Source organism: Vulpes vulpes, chromosome 15 (genome assembly GCF_048418805.1).
Source record: "Vulpes vulpes isolate BD-2025 chromosome 15, VulVul3, whole genome shotgun sequence".
Classification (NCBI taxonomy): Eukaryota; Metazoa; Chordata; class Mammalia; order Carnivora; family Canidae; genus Vulpes; species Vulpes vulpes.
In genome coordinates, this window is record NC_132794.1 from 77,046,233 (window position 1) to 77,065,061 (window position 18,829).

The window sequence follows — 18,829 nt, forward strand, 5'->3', positions numbered from 1 at the left end:
GCCGCCGCCCCCGAACGGGTGAGCAGTCGGTGGGGCGGGTGGGGGGCGTCCCGGGCACGAGGAGTGTCAAGGACAGGGTGGGGCCTGCACAGCCGCCCGACCCCTGTGCCACCCGCCGACCCCGGGCGACCTGCCCGCGCCTCTCCAGGCCTAGGTGCCCGACTCCTACGGTGTCGCACTCCCGTCCCGCGTGGTCCTAATGCCTGGTTGGGGTACTGGGTAGGACATGGCTCAGGAATGACCCCCACCTCGGCCTCCCGAGGAAACAGGGTGACGTCACTTCCACACTGGCCAGGAGCCGTGTCCGTCACGCTGGGCCTGGGGTCACAGGCACTGTGGGGTGCACGTCCCCCACCCCCGGCTCTGGGCCCTGCCCCAGGTTCTCGGTGCCCCACCTGCTGGCACCGAGCGCAGAGGCCGCACTGCTGGGGGGCCCGAGGGAGGCGCAGAGGCCCAGACCTGGTTCTGCCTTTGGACGGCTGGGCTGCTGTCCCCGTGGCCTAGGAAGGCCGCTGCTGGCGTCGTCGGGGCCAACACGCACCCCGATGTGCTGCTTGGGGCCTCTGGCTTCCCTGGGCCCTCCCACCGCAGGCACCCGGGTCACCGTGAGAGCAGGCCCTCTGGGACGGGGCAGCAGCAGGTGGGTGCGGGGGTGGGGGTGGGCGCTCTGCTCCAGGGTTCCGGGCAGCAGGGGGCAGGGGTGGGGGGCAGGGGAGGCTCTGCTCCAGGGCTCGGGGGCAGCAGGGGGCGGGGGGGCGGGGGGGCTCTGCTCCGGGGCTCGGGGCTCCGAGGCACCTGGGCAGCGGGCTCCGTGAGCTGCTTGGGACGCCCCGCAGCAGGGGCTCTGGGCCCAGGCCTGCCTGCGAACCCCGGGGGCTGCGGGACTTGAGGCCTGTGCCCCGACGCAGCGCCCCACACCCAGACTCAGGACGATGGCGATCCCTGGTGTTTGAAGGGTCCTGAGAGCCACCGCCAGACACCGCGGCCCGGGAGCGACCCTGGGGCTCTGGACTCCGGGTGCCCTGATGGTGCCTCCAAATACTCTGCGCCCTCGCACTCCGCGCGCGTTCTCGCCCAGCGTCCTTCTCGCACCCCAGGCAGTGCTGTGCCCTGGACCCAGCGTGAGCCGTGTGCACGCTCGTGTGCAAGGCCCTCTGCCTCGCCCCCACGTCGTCCCCCGAAGGCGCCCAGGCTCTGCGCAGCTGACCCGGGCTGCGGCTGTCGGGAGGGCACGCGGCCGGAGGACAGTGGCCACAGCGTCCCGCTGGTCCTGCACTCTGCTGGGGAGATCGGGGCCTCGGCACAGGGACTCGCCTCGGCCCACGGCGTGAAGCACGGCCCTCCAGGAGGCCCAGGCCCGGGGGCAGGCCCGGGAACCGCTCGCCCGCGTAGGCAGGGCAGCATGCTGGGACCCGGCGTCCCCACGGTTCAGTCCCGTACTGGGCACCCGGCTCGCAGGGAACCCGGGGGGGGGGGGCGCCCAGGAGTCGCCAGGGGCTTGGTCCCCTTACCTCCCACACGGAGACTGTGACCTGGCGTCCCTGGCTGGCCCAGGAGCGGCACTGGGGTCCCGAGCCCCGGCCCCCCTCGGGCCCGGCCCCCTTCACTGCCTCTCCCTGTGTGCACCCTGGAGGGCCCGCGGGGACGCTGGCGATCGCCCAGGGCAGGCGTTGCCTCAAGGGGTCGCAGGGCCCAGGCTTTACCTACCTCTGAGAAGAACACAGAGAGAATGACCAGACTGATCCAGTGAATTATGCCGGCAAACTGGAATGCGCTGGAAACTGCAACAAACACAATAATGGGCCAACTTTAGGAGCGAGGAGTCAGGCGCCCTGGCGGAGGGCCTTCGCCGCGTGTGCAGCACACTGGGAGCCCGGGACCACCCGGCCAACACCTAGATCTGGGCACCATCAGGCCAGAGAACATGAGGGCAGCGCGTAACGAATGGTGTCCGCGGCGGAGGGCGGAGGCAGCAGGGGGATGGAAGGCCTTGCTGCTCCCTCCTCTGCGTGAGAGGCCACCCCTCGTTATTCCCGCTCAGTGCCCCCAGCCTTGGTGGGCTACACCTACAGCCTCGCCCCGGAGAGGAGCCCACCACCGGGGGTTCAGAAAGACAGGCGCGGCCTTTGGAGCCGGGTGGGCAGCTTAGTCAAGTCTGGACGGGCATTCAGGACCCCTGCCCCAAGTCACATCCAAGGCTCCAGGCAGTTAGCGGGACTCCAGGCAAGCTTTTCAGTGTGAAAACTCTGAGCGTCGAGAGGGCGCCGTGTGGGCCGGGGTGCTTGGTAGGGGTGGGGGCGGGAGGTGAGGCTGGAGCAAAGCCTGGAGGAGGGAACCAGGGCTGGTAGGGGGCATGTCCCCTCCTGAACGGGGCAGTGCAAGCGGCTGGGGTTGCTCCAGTCGTCCTCCAGATGCCAGCATGCAGTGGGGAGAGCCACCAGCCCCCGAGAGCCTGCACCCCACCTGCACCAGACCGTCCTCGGAGTGACGGCCCTACCTCTGAAAGACCCTTTTCAAATACGGGTGCCGCGACCAGCTTCCGAGCCCAAGCAGGGCTGGGTTTATCAGGCAGGGAGGCCGCGAGTGGGGTGCTGGGGCCCGGGATAAGGGTCGGGTGGGCTCTGATGGGTGGCGGGGATGCTTCCCAGAAGGCAGACCTGGAGACGCACAGCAGGGCAGCTGGGGGGAGGGGGAGTGAAGCAGGGTGCAGGAATGGTGCTGGAACGCACATATGCTGCTTCTCTCTGGGGCCTGGGCGAGGCCCGCTTAGCATGCAGCTCAGAATCCCCCTGGGGGCTAAAGGAAACCCCCTGAGGCATCAGTGGGGAGGGCTGGCCTGAAACAAAAGAGCTGAGATCAGCAGACCCTGGGGGTGGGCAGTGTCAGGCCCCGGAGCACGTCCGTGGGGAAAGGCTGCAGGGCCAGGTTCCAGGTGGGGGACCTCAGGGTCTGTCCGGCCAGTGTGACCCCTAGAGGACGAGGCCTGGGGGTCCTGGGTTTGTTTCCATCCTAGGCCACATGAGGCCGAGTGGGAAGTGAGCGTCTGAGGCCTGTGGTGACTCTGAAAAGACCTCCAGATGATGCTGAAAACATAAAATCTCTCCCCATTATTTCTCAAATGAATTCCTCTGCCTTTTTTACGGTTTGCTTTAGAAGAGCAATAAATCTCTGTGCTTTTTATGGAATTTAAGATGCCTTTTATGAGCCGCTATTGGGTCTCCCAGCAAAATCAATCTCCTGGATACTTAATTTTAAGCAAAATTCCAGTATCGGCCGGGTTCTCAGTTCTACTCAATGCCTCGTCACAACCTGAGCCGCCGAGGGCCCCAAGCATAATCTACGACAGGGAAAGAAAGACTCTGTGGTGGCCAAGACCTCATAAAAAGCAGACCTAAGGATGAGCGGGAGGGAAAGGATGCAGCATGGTTTAATTCAAGACAGGTTGAGTGTAAAGCCAGCGCTGGTCACTTTATGCCGGAAGATATTTTGATTGGAACCAATGGGCCACCAACTGCACAAAATCCAACGAGGCCTATCAGACGAAAGCGATTCTGTGCTCCCTGTCGTCCTCCCCTGGAGTCGGGAAGGCGGATGGGGCGTGGAAGGACCCTGGATGCAGAGGCTCCAGGACAGGGCTGGGGGCGCAAGTCTACGACAACTCCATGGGCTCGGGGCTGTTGGGTCTGTAGTCCTTGCTCTTGCCAGTAATTGAATCTTGGGCACCAGTACTTTCGTCTCTTTTTTATTTGCACTTGAATAATCCACCTTCTGAATCGGAGAAATATGGGGATCCAGGAGCTCTACCAGAAAGGACTCACTCATCCGAAGCCCGGAGCAAAGACTCCTGGCTCTCCCCACCTGGGGCACTAAGTCGGGGCCTGCACAAGTGAGGGCAGGAAGTGCCCCGCGCGGCCACAGGACATCCAGCAGGACAGGAGAGGAGCAGACGACCATCGGCTGCCGTGCACATCAGGCTGCCAGCAACACAAGCCTAGAACCAAAGCCAAGAGACCTGTGGTGGGAGGAAAACTGGCCGGGCCATCAAGTGGCCTGGTGGCTTGAAGTCCTTTCCCCAGCAGAAGTCTCGAAGTTTCTCCAAATCCTAACTCCCTTGCCTATAAGACGAGATAAAATCCGTCACGTCCACCTTACAGGGTTGCCGCTAGGGCCAGACGTATGGAAGACGCTTTCAAAATCATCACGTCCATAAGGGACCTGCCAGCTTCCAGCTGGGAATGAAATACAAGCAACCTTCTGGCCACTGTGGTCTGTGGTTGCTGTGATTATCAGGGACCACAAGGTGATCGCCTCCACACCCGACAACTCTCTTTAACCTACAGAAAAGGCCAACCTGGAAAATTCCAAATGGGAACAATTAAAAAAAAAAAGTGCACACAGGGGTCCCCAACGTTTTTGATTTCATCAGTTTGTGATCGTGGAGTGCTGGGGAGGAGGACCGCGGAGGCCACAGGGATGGACGGGGCAACGGACAGTGGGCGTGACGGAGAGAGGAGCAGCCAGGGCTCCTCCCTGGGTGGGCATCCCCAGGAGCCGTGGGCTGTGCACCACAGTGGCCCCGGGCTGGGGGCAGAGGGCACTGCTGGTTGGGGACCCCTGGTGGATGCACATGGAATATTGACATCATAGGTATTTGCACATGTATCTCTCTTGCTACTCACACTGGAGAAGCTTTATATCTATTAGAAGTTCCAGAGTCAGGAGAATCACCACCAATATTACACAGGCTACCAGGAAACTGTTGAGACTCGCACTGAGCAAAAATACCTGCCACACGGCTGCTCTCTTCCCACAGCACGGCTTCAGCCAGGTGGACCTGTGGGGACAAAAGCAGGAAGGGGGCAGGGAGGGGGTCAGATCCCCGCACAGCTCTGGCCTCAGCTCCACCCTCCCTACTCCTTCCAGGCTCTACCTCCCAGCAAAGTGCAACCCCCTCCACTGGGTAGGATCGCAGAGAGCAAACCCAGCTCACAGGAGATGGAGCCCCATACAGTCCCCAGACGGGGTCACAGAGGTCGGCAGGGGCCCGGCGAGCTGTCGTTGCTGCACGTCCGTGTGGTCTCGGAGCCTAGCACGACGGGCTCTGCATTTAGGAGGCTCTCAGCTCACCTCTGGTAAAAGCTCAGTAGTTGATGAGTGGGTTTCCAGTGCTTTCCGGCTACAGAGGAAGAATGAGCTAAATCCCTATTTCTCAAGTGGGTTGCATGGAATCCTACTTCCACCGAATATCAAGGGTTGCCACCCGATACCCTCGATGGTTGGATAGGCTTTGGAAAATTGGGGTCGAAGTCAAACAGAGATTTTTCTGGGCAGACACGTTGGTGCCTCTACTAGGTTATTAGGCACCATCCAGCCCCAAGGGGTCCCAGGAGCAGTGCCTTCCACTCTCGCTCGACCCGGCAACCTCCTGTCACTGAGCCTCTGGTGGGACTCGTGCTTCATGGACAATCTTTTGGGAAATCCCGACAGGAGAGATGAAGCCACCAAGGATGGGGTCTTCCCTGAGCAGGATGGGGAGTGTGGAGGGCGTGCGGAGCCTCAGGGCCGGGGGGGGGGGAGGGCTGTCCCCGAGGGGATTTGGCGTATTCCCTTCAGGAACACAGGATCCCGGGGAAGAAGGGCGCCTCGCGGGGGTGCTGAGGCCAAAGCTCACTGCCTCGCCGAGGAAGGAGCGGGATCCCGAAGGGGCAGACAGCGCCAGGCAGCGAGCCCCCGCTCTGGCTCCGCCTTCGGACACCCGGGACTGCGGGATGGCATCTCGGTATTCTGGGCCTCGGTCTCCCGTTTGTCAAACCCCTTAACTCCCAGGGTCACGGACGCTAAATGAGGGAATGTCTCTGACTAGAAGCCCCGTGTGGCTGCAAAGGGTGAGGAAGGTGTTGATGTTGGTGGGTTACCCGGTGGCCCAGCCCTGGGCTGTTGCCCTCCTCTCCATCAGGGGAGTGTGCTGAGGGCGCCGGGGCCCACGCCTCCTGAGGTCCCGAGGGTGACCCCCTGCAGGTGTCGTTGGAAGAGGGAATCCTGAGGTGCTCCCCTCCCCGCAGAGGAACACTGAGTGCTCCAGGGGGCTTCTTCCTCAGAATCCATCTAGGGAAGCTGGAAGGGTCCCCAGCTGACGGGACGTGGTACGAGCTCGTAGCTCTCCAAGAAACCTGGCGGCAAACAGATTAGTCAAGTCTTTCTGGATAGTTTCCAAAACCTGCGGGAAAGGGAGGTGCCACCCTTGGCCCCCCGGGAAGGCAAAGGCTGGGAGCTCCGTGTCCGGCCTCGGGGAGCTGGGCCACAAGGATGCTGGGGGGGACTTCAGCAGGTGACGGAGGAGAAGCAAAAACCAAACCAGTATTCATTGTTCATCTGAAATTCAACTTAAACTGGGAATCCTGTATTCAGAGCAGGGGGTGCGGAGGGGCCCGGTGAGGGGCTGGGGCCTGGTCGGAGGGGTGCGTGAGATCCGGAGTTACAGGTGAGAAGCCAGAGCTGGTGAAGCCGAGGCGGGAAAGGCCCCACAGGCAGGGCTGGTGTGTCTGTCGGGGCGGCAGAGGGGGACCTGGGGGCTGACGTCCCCCCTCCCCGGCTCAGGGCCCAGCAGATGGGGGGACCCAGGGGCTGATGTCTCAGGGCTGTGTGGCTTCTGCATACGAAGACCCTCTGGTTTATAAGATCTCTTGGGCCTCCCTTCCTCAGCCGACCGCTCCTGCCTGCGCAGCGCACCTGCGGCCCTTCTTCCCACGCATGACCCTCCTGCGCCCACCCGCCCCGTCTCCGTCCTCCACTCCGGCTGCCTCTGCCCCCCGTGTCACCCTCTCCCGCCATCTCTCTCGCTCTCAAATCAATAAATAATTTTTTTTTTTTAAAGAAAACCCAGTCCTTTATCTGTGGCCCTAAAAGTGATGTCGCTTCCCTAACGCCTGCCACCTGGGGCCGGGCCGAGCACTGGGATTCGGGGTGCCTGAGTCCGTGCCCGCCACCCCGGGAGCGCGGGAAGCCGGGGGACCAAGCCGTCTGCTCCTCTCCAAGCAGGAGGCTCCACGGCGGGTGGATCTGCCTCCGTGGGAGGGAAGGGCCCGGGAGCTGCCGCCTTGGCCACCCACAGCCCCCCTTATCTCCTCGGCTTAGGGAAGCTGCCCGGGGCCAGGGGCTGCCGCCTGGGGAGCGGGAGGTGCGGGGGGGCCCAAGGCCAGGCCCAGGGTCTGTCCAGGGCACAGGCGCGGGATCCGGAAGCCAGGCCGCCGGACGCCGACGGCCCCCGGGGAAGGGCCCACGACAGACGGGAGCGCGGCGGGTCACAGGCTGCGGGAGGAGCCAGGGCTGTGGGGACGGTCAGGGTGGGTGGCCTGCGGGTGACGTGAGGAGCCGAGGGGGACCGGCCTGTGTGGCGGCGGCCACTCGAGGCAGGAGTCTGTTCGGGCACAAAGGGCCGCGACACAAGCAACCGGAGACCGGACCGTGGCAGTTGGGCCGCAAGGACACGGGGCTTCCCATTCAGGGCGGAGCGCGGGTGACCAAGGCCCACCCTCCCCCCGGGCATCCCCATGGCCGGGGTTGGGGTCAGGGCCTGGGTTGGGGTTGGGGTCAGGTCGGGGTGATTGGAGCTGGGGTCAGGGTTGGGGTGGGGCTGGGGTTGGGGCCGGGGTCAGGGTCAGAGTCGGGTCAGAGTCAGCGCCAGGGTCAGGGCCGGGGTTGGTTCGGGGTTGGGCCGGGTTCGGGTCAGGGCTGGGGCTGGGTCGGGGCCGGGGTCGGGCCGGGGTCAGGGTCAGGGTCATGGTAGGGGTCAGTTCAGGGTCGGGGCCAGGGTCAGGTCGGGGTCAGGGTTGGGTCAGGGTCAGGGCCGGGCCCAGCTGGCGGGGGCAGCGCCTGCCACCCCCCAGCCAGATGGCCCGGCCTGGAGGCGGGCGGTCCTCGGACAGCGACCTCCACTAGCCCCGAGGCCTCGGGGACGGCCTGCGGCGGGCAGGGTAGGCGGCTGGTGGCTTCACTGCTCCTGTGATGATTCTTAGGGTCTTGATAAAAGCTTGACAGAAGAGCTTCTAGAAAATGACGATGGGCTTTGGCCAGTGTCTGTCCGTGTTTCAGGGGCGGGGGGCGGGGAGGCCCGCGGCAACCCTCTGGGCTTTGGGCCCCTGTGCAGGCCGCAGCCGGGGCGAGCGCGGGGGGGGGGGGGGGGGGGGGGCGGGAAGAGGTCGCTGCTCCTGGGCAGGCGGGGGTCCCGGGGCCGTCGGGTGTCCTGGCTGCCAGGCTGGCGTGGCTGGGACACGCACGGCCGGGGAAGGGGCAGTGGCCGGTTTGTGGAAGGTGGAGACCTCGGAGCTGCCCCGAAAGGTGCCCCCGGTGGAGGGGAGCCCGGCGTCCTGGAGGCTGGACTCCAGAGCAGCCCCCCACGGCCTGTGGGGCCTGCACCGCGGTTCCCTCCCACCAAGCCCAGGAGAGGAGCTGAGGGCGGGGGCGGAGTGAGTGGGAAGCTTGCCTCGAGCGGGTCTGGAACTAAGGCCCCAGCTCTGGGATTCCCTACCTGCCCCCAGCGCTGCCCTTGGGGGCACCAGAGCCTGAGGCCTGCTGGCTGGGTGGCCTGTGCGGCCGGAGAAGGCACAAAGCCACACCACCACGCACAACACTCTGAGGGTGCACGGCCTTGGGAACGGCACGGAGGGGTCACCGAATGACGCCTGGGCTCCAGGTGCAAACTCCAGGAGGCGGCAGCCTGAGGCCTTGTGGCCCCGGTGCTCCAATTCCGTGATGCTCAACACCGTGGCCTGGATCCTGCACACTTGGGGGGGGGGGGGGTGTCAACAGCCAGCAGAACAGCCCATGGCCTCGCTTTGCTTTTCTTTACTGCGTTTGTCCCAGATGGTTAAAACGCCACGAGCGAAAGCCACAAGGCTGACTTCAATCCAACTCCGGCATTGATCCAAGCTTTATTTTCATTGATTTAACAAACACTTATACGGCACTTATGATCAAACAGAGGAGTTTCCTGAGCAATTTACAAATGTTCACTCATCTAGTTGTTTTAAAAGGCAGTTCCTTCTTTCTTTTTTTTAATAATAAATTTATTTTTTATTGGTGTTCAATTTGGCAACATACAGAATAACACCCAGTGCTCATCCCGTCCAGTAAGGTAGTTCCTTCTATTATTTTTTTTTTCCTCTGTTTACGAAGGCTGGGGAAAGCCAGACTTTTCCATCCGGTTGGGCTCGGGCGGCAACTAGAGTCTGCAAATCACACTCCCATGGCTGACTGAGCTCTGAGTATAATCTTTGAGCCTAATTTCCTAATCTCCAAAATAGGGGTATTATCCACCTCTGCAGGGTCGTCTTTCTGAAATATGGAAAGTAACACAGGTAACATAGTGCGTACTGCAGGCCCCGTACCGTCTACACGAAGACGAGTTAGGTATGTGGGTGCTAGAAAATGGAGTAATGATCTAAATACGAGAAGTCTCAACGTTCGTTCCATTCCAGCCACAGTTATTCTGCGGCTGCTAAATGCCAGGCACTGTATTAGGTGATGAGCAGACAGAGTGCCCAGGGCCTCCATCCTCACGGAGCCTGAGCTCTTGTAAATGAACTCTGAGCCAGCAGTGAGCTCCTAGTCCAGGCCACTCTGAAAGCAAAACAAATCAGAAAAAAAAAAAAAAAAAAGCAGGAATGGGAAACGAGCTCACATGCACGGGAGTTCTCCAAAGAGGCAAATATCTCCTCGTGGGAACCACGGGCTGTCCTTTTGCTAAATACGTAAAAGGGTTGGCGGGGCTTCTTCCTCTGCCGGGGAGAACCAGAGGCACAGGGAAAGCGCGGTGGGGCGGCCTCCTGGTCCCTGCACCGAGCCCCAGGAGGCAGGCCAGGCAGTGCAGACCCAGAAATACCAGCACAGCAATCCACTTCGCAAAGCGGGAACCCTCAGTTCGGAGGGGCGGGACGACCCTGGCAGCCACTCGGGGGATCCGAAGAAGCTGGTTTCCACACTGGCAGCTTCGGGGCTGCAGTCAGAGCCACAGGTCGGCCCTACTGCCCGAGGGAGGGGGGAGCATCAGCGAGCCTCCCACCAGCTTGTCCCAGCACCTCCGGCCTCTTGCATCCTGGGGAATGTCAACTGTGGGGAACACGCGGGGTGTGCGGGCGGACCACCAGGCAAGTCCCCTTCCCCGGGGGGCACAAGGGCAGACACAGTGTGGACGGGCCGCTCCTGTGCTGGGCCGAGGCGGGGGTGGGCATCGGCAGGGGCAACACAAGAGCCACCTGATATGGGGGACAGTGCCTTGGGCCGTGGCTGCGAGGCCAAGGCCCACCTCATGGGTCCTCCGCTGTCAGGATGGCTGCGGGCCTGAAACCCCTGGCACCTGCTGTGCGAGCCCCCCCCCCCCGCACCTGCCAGGTGAGCTCCCCGCACCTGCCACGTGAACCCCTTGCAACTCCCGCACGAGCACACCTGCTGGGCAAGCCCCTGGCACCTGCTGCACCCCGGGTGCACGAGCCAACCTCCTGCACCTGCCCTGCAAGCCCCCTCGCAGTTGCCGCACGAACCCCTTGCACCTGCCTCGTGAACCCCGCGCACCTGCTGCATGAGCCCCCCTGCACCTGCCGCGCCCCGGGATGCCTGGCGAAGGTGCGCCCCCTCACCTGTCACAGCCCGCGTCGCCCAGCTCCCGGGCTGTGGGCCTGCCAGTCCTGGGAGCCTGGGCACAGACCCCCCCCGCCCCCGATTCCACCCACTGCCTACACAGGGCTCACCCCTTGCGTTCGGGCTGCGCCCCAGGGAGGGGGGCGGCTATTGGGCTAAGAAAGAATGAATCCATGAACTTACTTTTTTACCCACAGGAAAGATCTTTGAGATTCTCGGGCTACAGGGAAGAAGTCAACCTGTGCTTCCCAGGAAATTTCTTTTGTCTTAATGAAAGCCGTACTGCCTGGCTGGCACACCCAGAGCCCGCCGGGAGGGTCCCCGGGACAGGGAGCTGCGGGTGCAGCCGGGGGCCAGGGGAGGGCCGTTCTAGGGCAGACGATCGTACTGACACCAGGAAAGCGGGTGAATGATGCCCCTTTTGAATGTTCCTCTCTTGGGGAAAAAACGACGCAAAAGACTGCCAGCCAAGCGAAGACCAGAACTGCTAGGCCGCACTCGCACGGGTGTGGCAGGGATGCACCTGCCTTTTAACCTGAACCCCAAAAGGCTTTTCTTTCTTCTCAAAGGACACTGAGATTGAAGCTGGCATGTTCTGAGGCAAATCTGATTTATTTTGGGGGGGATGGCTTCGTGGAGGAGGGAGACGTGGAATTAGCAGGGGTGCTTGGAGGTGAGCCAGCTACAAACCGCGGCCTCGTTCCCTGAGAGCAACCTGGTCCCTCCCTGTGGCTCATCCAGTTCTCCCCAAACAGAATGGGCCTCCCCTTCTCCTCACCCTTAACACAGTCCCGTCCGTCTGTCCGTCCGTCCGTCCACTCAGCTCCTTCCTCGCCTGCACCAGCGCCCTCTCTGTTCCAGGCTCAAGGGACCCTTCAGGCCTGAGGACGCGCTCCATCTGGAACCGCAAGCCGACTGGTGAGCAGAGGACTCGAACTCGGGGTCACAAGTGCTGAGATCAAGGCGGTGTGTGGAAGTGAGGCTTTACCCAGGCCAGGGGGACGGCACACAACACTTTCTGGAGGAGGTGGCCCTTGAGCTACACGGTGGAGGGAGGGGCTTTGCTTTAAGGTGCCTCCCGTCCCCCTTCTCCGCCTCCAGCATTTGCTGGTGCATCTAAAATCAGCGTAGTCCTCTCCTCACGTAAAGATATTGCTATATTGGACCTGTCCCTGCGGCCTGACCTCTAAATACCCATTCTTGGGCTCCTATCACCCCTTTTTCCTCTGACTGTGAAGTTCTGGCGGAAATGTGCTACTGGCACTATCTTTAAGCAGCGACCTCCCGTCCTTCCTCCAAGCTTCCGTCGTCCCGCGGCCCGGCCCTGACCTCACAGGTTCGACCTTTCAGAAGGTCAGAACCCAAAAAGCATAATTACAAAAGGCTGGATATCTTTCATTTCTTTATTTTTATATTTTTTGACAAAGACCATCCCACCGGGACCCTCTCTGTCCCCCTCTTTCTACCAAAAAGATGGGGAACACTTTCTTTGTGGCCACGGAGTCTCCTCTGTAAGAAGGGGGTGAATGACTCCCGCCTTGGGTTGCCTTCCTCGACACTGTCACCATGATCGCCCCAGGGTGGAGGCTCCCGACTTCTCGGAATTTCCTCTTGTGGCCCTTGGTCCAGCGCAGACGCTGCAGCCCGACCAGGCCTTCAGTGCAATGGAGCTGGTTAGGAGAGGTGCAAGCTCCGGGCCGCGCCACGAGCCCCCCAACACTCGTTCCCTCCTCCAAGGATGGACGGTTGGCTCGCTGGGCAGCAGCTCTGGGCCTCACTTCCCCACCGCTGGACGGGATGACGTCCAATGCCTGACGACGAGAACCAGGCAGAAGGAGCTCTGGTCACGTGCAAACACACGGCACCGCCCCCCAGGACGGCCAGGGAAGTCGGACTGCATCGGAGTCAAAGAATCGAGCGGAACAGCCGGTGGGACCAGCCGTGGAGGGAGGCGGCGTGTTCCTAGATCATCCCCACGTGGTGACAAGGACAGCGGCAGAGAAGACCTAATTCTGGAGGAAAGGTCACGAAGGAGGGAGACCGGGCTCCCGTGAAGATGCGGGCCTGGGGGTGACTCCCCAGCCGCCACCCCGGGGAAGAGCTGCGGGTCTGATCTGTCTCCAAATCCCTTGGGACCCGGTCCCAGCCAAGGTCCAAGCCAATGGAGAGAGCAGGTGAAGGCTTCCGGGAAGCTTCTCTGTTGCTTGTAAAAGGGACTAATGGGGAGTCATTCTCCCTGACCGACATGGGTGAGGCGGGCGACCCCCTCTCAGCCGGAAGGAAACTTCATCTGCATCCAGCGCGAGGGTGAGGCCGACGCTGTCACGGGCGTGGGCAGGGGGGAGCGGTGTGCTCCTTGCTCGCGACGTTTACCCTCTCGGCCCCCCTGGAAACCGCTGGGTCTGTGCTCCACGTTGCACGGGTGAAGCGGGTCCTCGTTACGGGGTCTGGGCGGGCCATGTCGCACGGCAGTCCTCACCCTCTGTGACGAGGGTGGAAGAGAGAGATGTCAAGGCAGCGGGAGGTTCCGGGGCTTGGGAGACGGCGAGCCTGAGGGGGGAGAGCAGAGGAACGGCCCGTCCCTCGGGTCATCGCGGGGCCGCCCCGGCCGGGGCGCAGACACTCCGCTTCCCCTTCTTCCTGTCCCCGGACGGTCCACGGCCGTGCGAGCGTTCCGGGTCTGGGTGTTCGCGTTTGTGGACAGACGTGCAGGACTATGCGGTGTCCCTGCTTCAGGGCCAAGGATGGTGACAGCAGTGGCGTGAGCTGCAGGGCAGATGCCGGGCGGCCGGGACCCCCGGGGGTGGAGGGAGGGCCAGACGCAGATGGGACCGGGGCCGTGGCCTGAAGCACAGCCACTTCGGGGCTCGCTGACGGGCAGTATGGCCTGCAGACGGGTGCGGAGGCGCGGAGCCCACCCTGCACAGGTGCCCGCGGCCTCGTGCTTCCTGAAGGCTGGGCTGGGTGCAAGCATTTCCATGATGGGCAGCGGGCATGGATGGGAAGGGGCCAGAGCGGGGGCAGGAGGGACGCCATCCCGGTGCAGACCCCGCCTGATGGGCGGCTCCACAGAGCTCGGGGCCCCAGAAGCCAGCGGCTCCTCTCCGGGCAGCGAGCAGGCTCAGGGTCCTTGTAAATGAGCCACAGCACGGCGCGTCTCATCCAGGGGTAACGGGTCGGGCAGGCCAGGCTGCTGGGTACAGGCCCACTGACGGGAGCTACAGAAATCCCTCTGGGGGAATAGACAGCTCGGCTTCAGGTTTGGTTTTGAGACGGAGCTTCTGGAGGCCTTGCGGCGGCTGCTCAGCTGGGCCTGAGCTGTCACCGTTTGTAGCGACGACCCGCAGGGAGACGAGACAAATAAGCCGCCAGCGCAGGGGAGGAGCAGGTTACTCCATCGGATTCTTGCCAGGGCTCTGAGTGTTTGGGGTCCCTGCGAGGGGTCAGGGTAGCTGGATAAGAGCCGGTGGCCCCGGAGAGTCGGGGGGGCGCAGTATGGGGGCCACAGCGTGTGCACTTGCTCCATGGCACTCGGAGGGGGACCCTCGGGGTCTGGCCACATGGAGGGGACGGGCGGGCAGTGACGGGGACGCACAGCCGGGGAAAGTCCCATGAGGACGGAACTGCAGAGCCACATTCATCCCGCAGAAGGTGGGAGGGCCGGGGTCGGGGCTCGGGCCGGGCGCCCCAGAAGGAGCGGGGTGGGCACAGCCCCACGGGGCAGCTTCTACTTTCTGAGGAAGGAGGGAGGAGGTCATTGTTGAAGGCAACGGGGACTTGAGGGCAACGGAAGCAATCGGAGACGGCCAGCCAGGGCCCCGAGGGATGCCGTCGGGCCGAGCCGAGAGGCGAGCGGAGAGAAGAGACCTTGGGTCTGGGGACGGGCTGCCAGGGGTCGAATGTGTCCCCTCCCCGCCAGTCTTACGAGGAAGCCCTAACCCCTCAACGTGTTGTATGACGGTGGGGCTTCTGGGGGTGATTAGGGTCTGGTGAGGTCAGGGTGCGGCCCCACAGGAGGAGGAAGAGTCCTGAGCGCACATTCTCCTCTACCTACACGGAATGAGGAGAGGCCACCCATCACCCAGTCCTCGCCAGCCACCAAGCCCGCCGGCACCGTGAGGATGGACTCTGCGTCCCAGAGCCGTGGGGTGGCTAAGGCACCAGCCAGGGGGCTCCTGCTGCAGCGGTGAGCTGACAAGGCTGCCGGTCGGCACAGGGGCTGACTGTCCCACCTAAGCCTCCGCAGCCTGGGTGCAGCCTGGGTGCAGCCGGGCAGCGGAGAGCTCAGTCTGGGCTCTGCACACGGGCCGACGAAGGGCCCTCGGGAAGGTCAGGGAGCCTGATGGAGACGGGCCTCTTCCCCACGCCCGGGGGCTCACGCACATCCCCACGCCGGCCCCTTCTTCACAGGGCAAAAGGGAAGACGGACTAAGGAGCACCCCGACATGTTGCAGGCACCCGACGGCGTAGCCTGCGTGCGAGGCACGCAGCCGCGGTCACAGCCGTGCACGAGCAGCAAGCCCGCGTCCCAGTCGGCTCCGGGAGCCGGGAGGGCAGGCTCGGCTCCACGCTGCTGCCGTGTGACCCGGGCAGGCTGCTCGCGCCCTCTGGGCTCTGCAGTGCCGGAACACCCGGAACAGACGCTTTCTACGGCCCCTTCCGCTCTAGCATCTTCAGGTCCTGGGTGATGTGAACGCACTGGACTAGCACGGAGTTCGAGAGACATGAGCGGCCACGTGAGGGCCCAGCGGGGGGCCCTGAGGCCTCTTCACTTCCTACAGACCAGACCTCCCGTCTCTGCAGGACATCTCCTTGCGCCGTTTTGAGAAACCGGTACCAAGCCCCCGATGGAGTCACCTTTGCAGGCCCCATGGGCAATGAGGCCCAAGAGCCCGGGTGACGGCCCCTGGCCGGTCAGTGTGAGCCCCCGCCTGGCCAGCACCCGCCGGGCGACCCCACGGAGGGCAGGCGACCCTCCCTGAGCAGTCGGCACTTGCCCCATCAGCTTTCTCCACCCACCTCCGCTTCCCTCGAACGCCCTCCTCTTGCACAGCTCCCCAGAGCTCCTCGCCGCCTGCGGGGTGGGAGCCACTCGCCTCGTGAACTGGGAACCGCCGAGCAGTGCCAATTGGAGCTTCCCGGTTACTCAGCTGAGTTCTGTTAACAGTGCAACGCGGGGTTCCGGGAGGTTCTGGGAGGGGGGACACGCGTGTCATACCTGAGGCTGACCCGACCTGCACGTGGTGCTGTTTTGCGGCGTTTCGGCAAAGGCCAGTTCGGAAATTCTGGGAAAACCCCAGGAAATGCATGCAGCAAGAGCCGAGGAGCCTTGTGAAGAGAGGCCTGTCCCCTCCTCAGCGTGCTTTCGTTTCGCTTCCTCTTCCTCCAGGAAGCCCTCTGGCCTCCACCCGAGCTCCTGAGCGAGAGCTCTGGCAGCCAGGCCGATCCCCTCCCTGGCTGCTCCCTATTTACGCAACAGGAGCAGCCATCCAGGGCACACCTGGAGACTCCAATCAAACCAAGAGCTTCTCTGCCTTGCAGGCGCCTCATCTGTATTCTCCTTAATCAGAAGAAAGCTTGCAGGGCTCTAATCAGGAGCAAGCCAAACGATGAAGCAGGCCTCCCTCTGCCCCCGCGGAGCCGGCGGGGGCGTGAAGCCGGCCCTGGCCTGGGGCCTCCAGGATCCGGAGATCCAGAGGCCGCCCTGCAGGTCCCCTTGGCGCCCAGGTCCAGGTCCTCCCCGCCCTGCAGCCCTTCGCTCCCTCCCAGCTGCTTACCCGTCCTTTCCCCACGGTGCCTTCCTGCTGACTCGACTACGAGCCCGATGCCTAGAGAACATCTCATTTCCAGCGAAAGCCTCTTGGGTGCGGTTTTGGCAAAAGCTGTGGGGTGTCACAATTGCTGGGAAGTTTCCCCCGGGAAGCGGGAGGGCCCCTTCGGGAAACAAGCACAGGAAATCCGAGCTCTGCAAAATCTAACTGTAGCTGAGCCTGCTCATCTGCTTCTAAGGTAACCCAACGAGCCTTCGTTTTTACACTCAAAGCAGCCAGCACGTTCCAAAATCCACGCACACAACCTGAGAAAGGAGAGTGGCCCAGACGGGGCTCCGAGGGTCCCGGCCGATGTTCATGATTCTCTAAGAGCAATGGGCGGGGGCGGGGGGTGCACCGACTCTCCGGTGCACAGAGAGGAGGCTGGAAGGGCCACTAAGGAGCAATGCGGTCCTAAAACCATTTCATGAATCCCTGAGTCCCAAGCAAATGTCACGTCAGAGGCTGTCTAGCGGCACCAGCAGTGCCCGGAGTGTTTTCCCGGGGAAGCGACGCCGGGTGGCTGCTGTGAGCTCCTGGTCTGCAATCCCCATGCCGCCTCCCTGGAGGTGCCCATGGAAACCCCGGCGGTGACGCAAAGGCCTTCTCGGCTACTCAACTGTCCTGGCACCTACCCTTCTCTTTGGTAATCCTCGTCCAGATTTGACAGGAGCTGCGAGCCCGCCGTGGAGAGGTCGACGGCAGCCAAGGGCAGGTCACGAGAGGCAAAGTTCAGCAGCTGCACGGGAGCAATGCTCTTGGTGTCCTCGTCTACTTGTTGGGAGATGATCTCGACCTCGGAAATTCCTCCTTCTATGGCAGGCCTGAGTTGGGGACGAGGACCACAGGGCAGTCAATCCCCAGGGACAAAGCAGGTCTCTATGCCCCGAGGGAGGAAGGGGCATCAGGATCTGTGCTGCGCCGGCGGGGGACACGGGGAGTCCTAGGGGCCGGCCTACAGCAGATCTGCAAACAGGGTGGGATCCTTATGAGGCGGGTGGAAGACTCGGGTGGAAATACCCTGTAGGATTGGGGCCCCTAGACTTTATATTGGAGTAATATATTCTTTTTTTTTTTTTTTTTTTTTTTTAAGGATTGGCTTATTTATTTTAGAGCAAGTGAGCATGGGAGAGGGCAGAGGGGAGGGGAAGCCAACTGCCGCTGAGCAGGAGCTCCAAGCAGGGCTCGACTCCAGGACCCTGACACCATGACCTGAGCCGAGCCCCAAGAGTCATACGCTTAACTGACCGAGCCGGGTGCTACTTGCTTCCTACGTGAGCTGGTCCTACTACATCTCCCCACCTTTAAGGGCTGCCAGTAGGGGATGGGGGCACTTGGTGAAACTTCTGCAGTTTTCGGTCTCCTCCTTTGTCACTGGGGCACAGGGACACAGAGAAGCCTCAGTTTCTCCAGTTGAAACATGAGGAGGTGAAACGAGGCTCCGTCGGGGCCACCCATTGTCACCCTATCATCTGATATGGGTGGGAGACACGGTGCTGGAGGAGCTCGGCCTGAGAAGAAGGTGGTTTCACGGGGCCGGGCGGAGTTTCTGAGACTAAGAGGATGCGGCTCTGGGCGCGGGGACACGTCCTTCTGCCTTCCTGCCTTCCGTGCTGTTTCCCCCCCAAGGTCACAGCAGCCCAGCACCACCTCCGGTTGTGTGGTCATCTTGGCAGGAGGACACGAGGTCCCCCTCCGGGGGCATGGAGGCCCCGTTCTCCGCCCCCCTCTGCCCCGTGACCCTGCAGAGCTCCTTCTGTCAGAGGGGAGAGTAGGACCCTCCAGCCTCGCTTCTGGGTTCAGTTCTGGGGTTTGTTGGGATCAAGAGGGTCAGTTCCTCCTGTAGGTCCGCGGGCCTCACCTGGGGCAGGGCGAGGGCGCGGGGCAGAGGGCAGGTGCCTCGAGGGCAGCCGCTGGGGGCAGGGGGAGCGGGTCGGGCCGGAGGGCAGCAGCGGGACGCGGCCTGGCATGTGCGGCGGGAGGAAGCCGTCCACAGGACTGCGGGTTTGGGCACCCACAGGGCTCCTCCCTTGAGACCCCCGTCCCTGCTCTCAGAAACCCTCCCGTGATTCCTAAATCTCCTCATGATTCCCACTTTGTGGAATCGCCGGAGCATGTCCTAGCCGCGACCGGACATTTGCTCTGGAAGTTTCCTGGCCTCCTGCGGCCCCTCGCTGAAGGAGGAGGGTGGCGTGGCTGCCCGAGTGGGAAGACCCTCGTCTTGGGGAGGAGTCACAGCAAAGGTTCTGGGCCGGAGAGCTCCCGCGCTGTCATGAACCGAAACATGAGATGAGCCCAGTGGTCAAGTCGGAGAGAGGGCAGGTGCGACAGGCCCAGGGACAAAGTGGCCCGGAGCCCCACGGGGCCGGGCGGGGGCCGCTGGT

General features: G+C 62.8%; 1 protein-coding gene across 5 annotated transcripts in view; it reads right to left on the reverse strand.

The window, feature by feature from the left end:
* Positions 1 to 18,829, reverse strand: part of TMEM266 (transmembrane protein 266) — a 95,224-nt gene that overhangs the window by 25,870 nt on the left and 50,525 nt on the right. For 3 of the 5 annotated variants that reach the window (XM_072739216.1, XM_072739217.1, XM_072739218.1), the window contains 3 exons: positions 17,081 to 17,269; positions 4,680 to 4,834; positions 1,708 to 1,781 (listed from right to left, as the gene is read on the reverse strand). In XM_072739216.1, the coding sequence (XP_072595317.1) occupies positions 1,708 to 1,781; positions 4,680 to 4,834; positions 17,081 to 17,269 (418 nt within the window). Of the gene's footprint in view, positions 1 to 1,707; positions 1,782 to 4,679; positions 4,835 to 4,990; positions 5,555 to 11,413; positions 11,534 to 17,080; positions 17,270 to 18,829 lie in introns of those variants that run through there. The other 2 variants (XM_072739219.1, XM_025989245.2) reach the window with 2 other exon arrangements.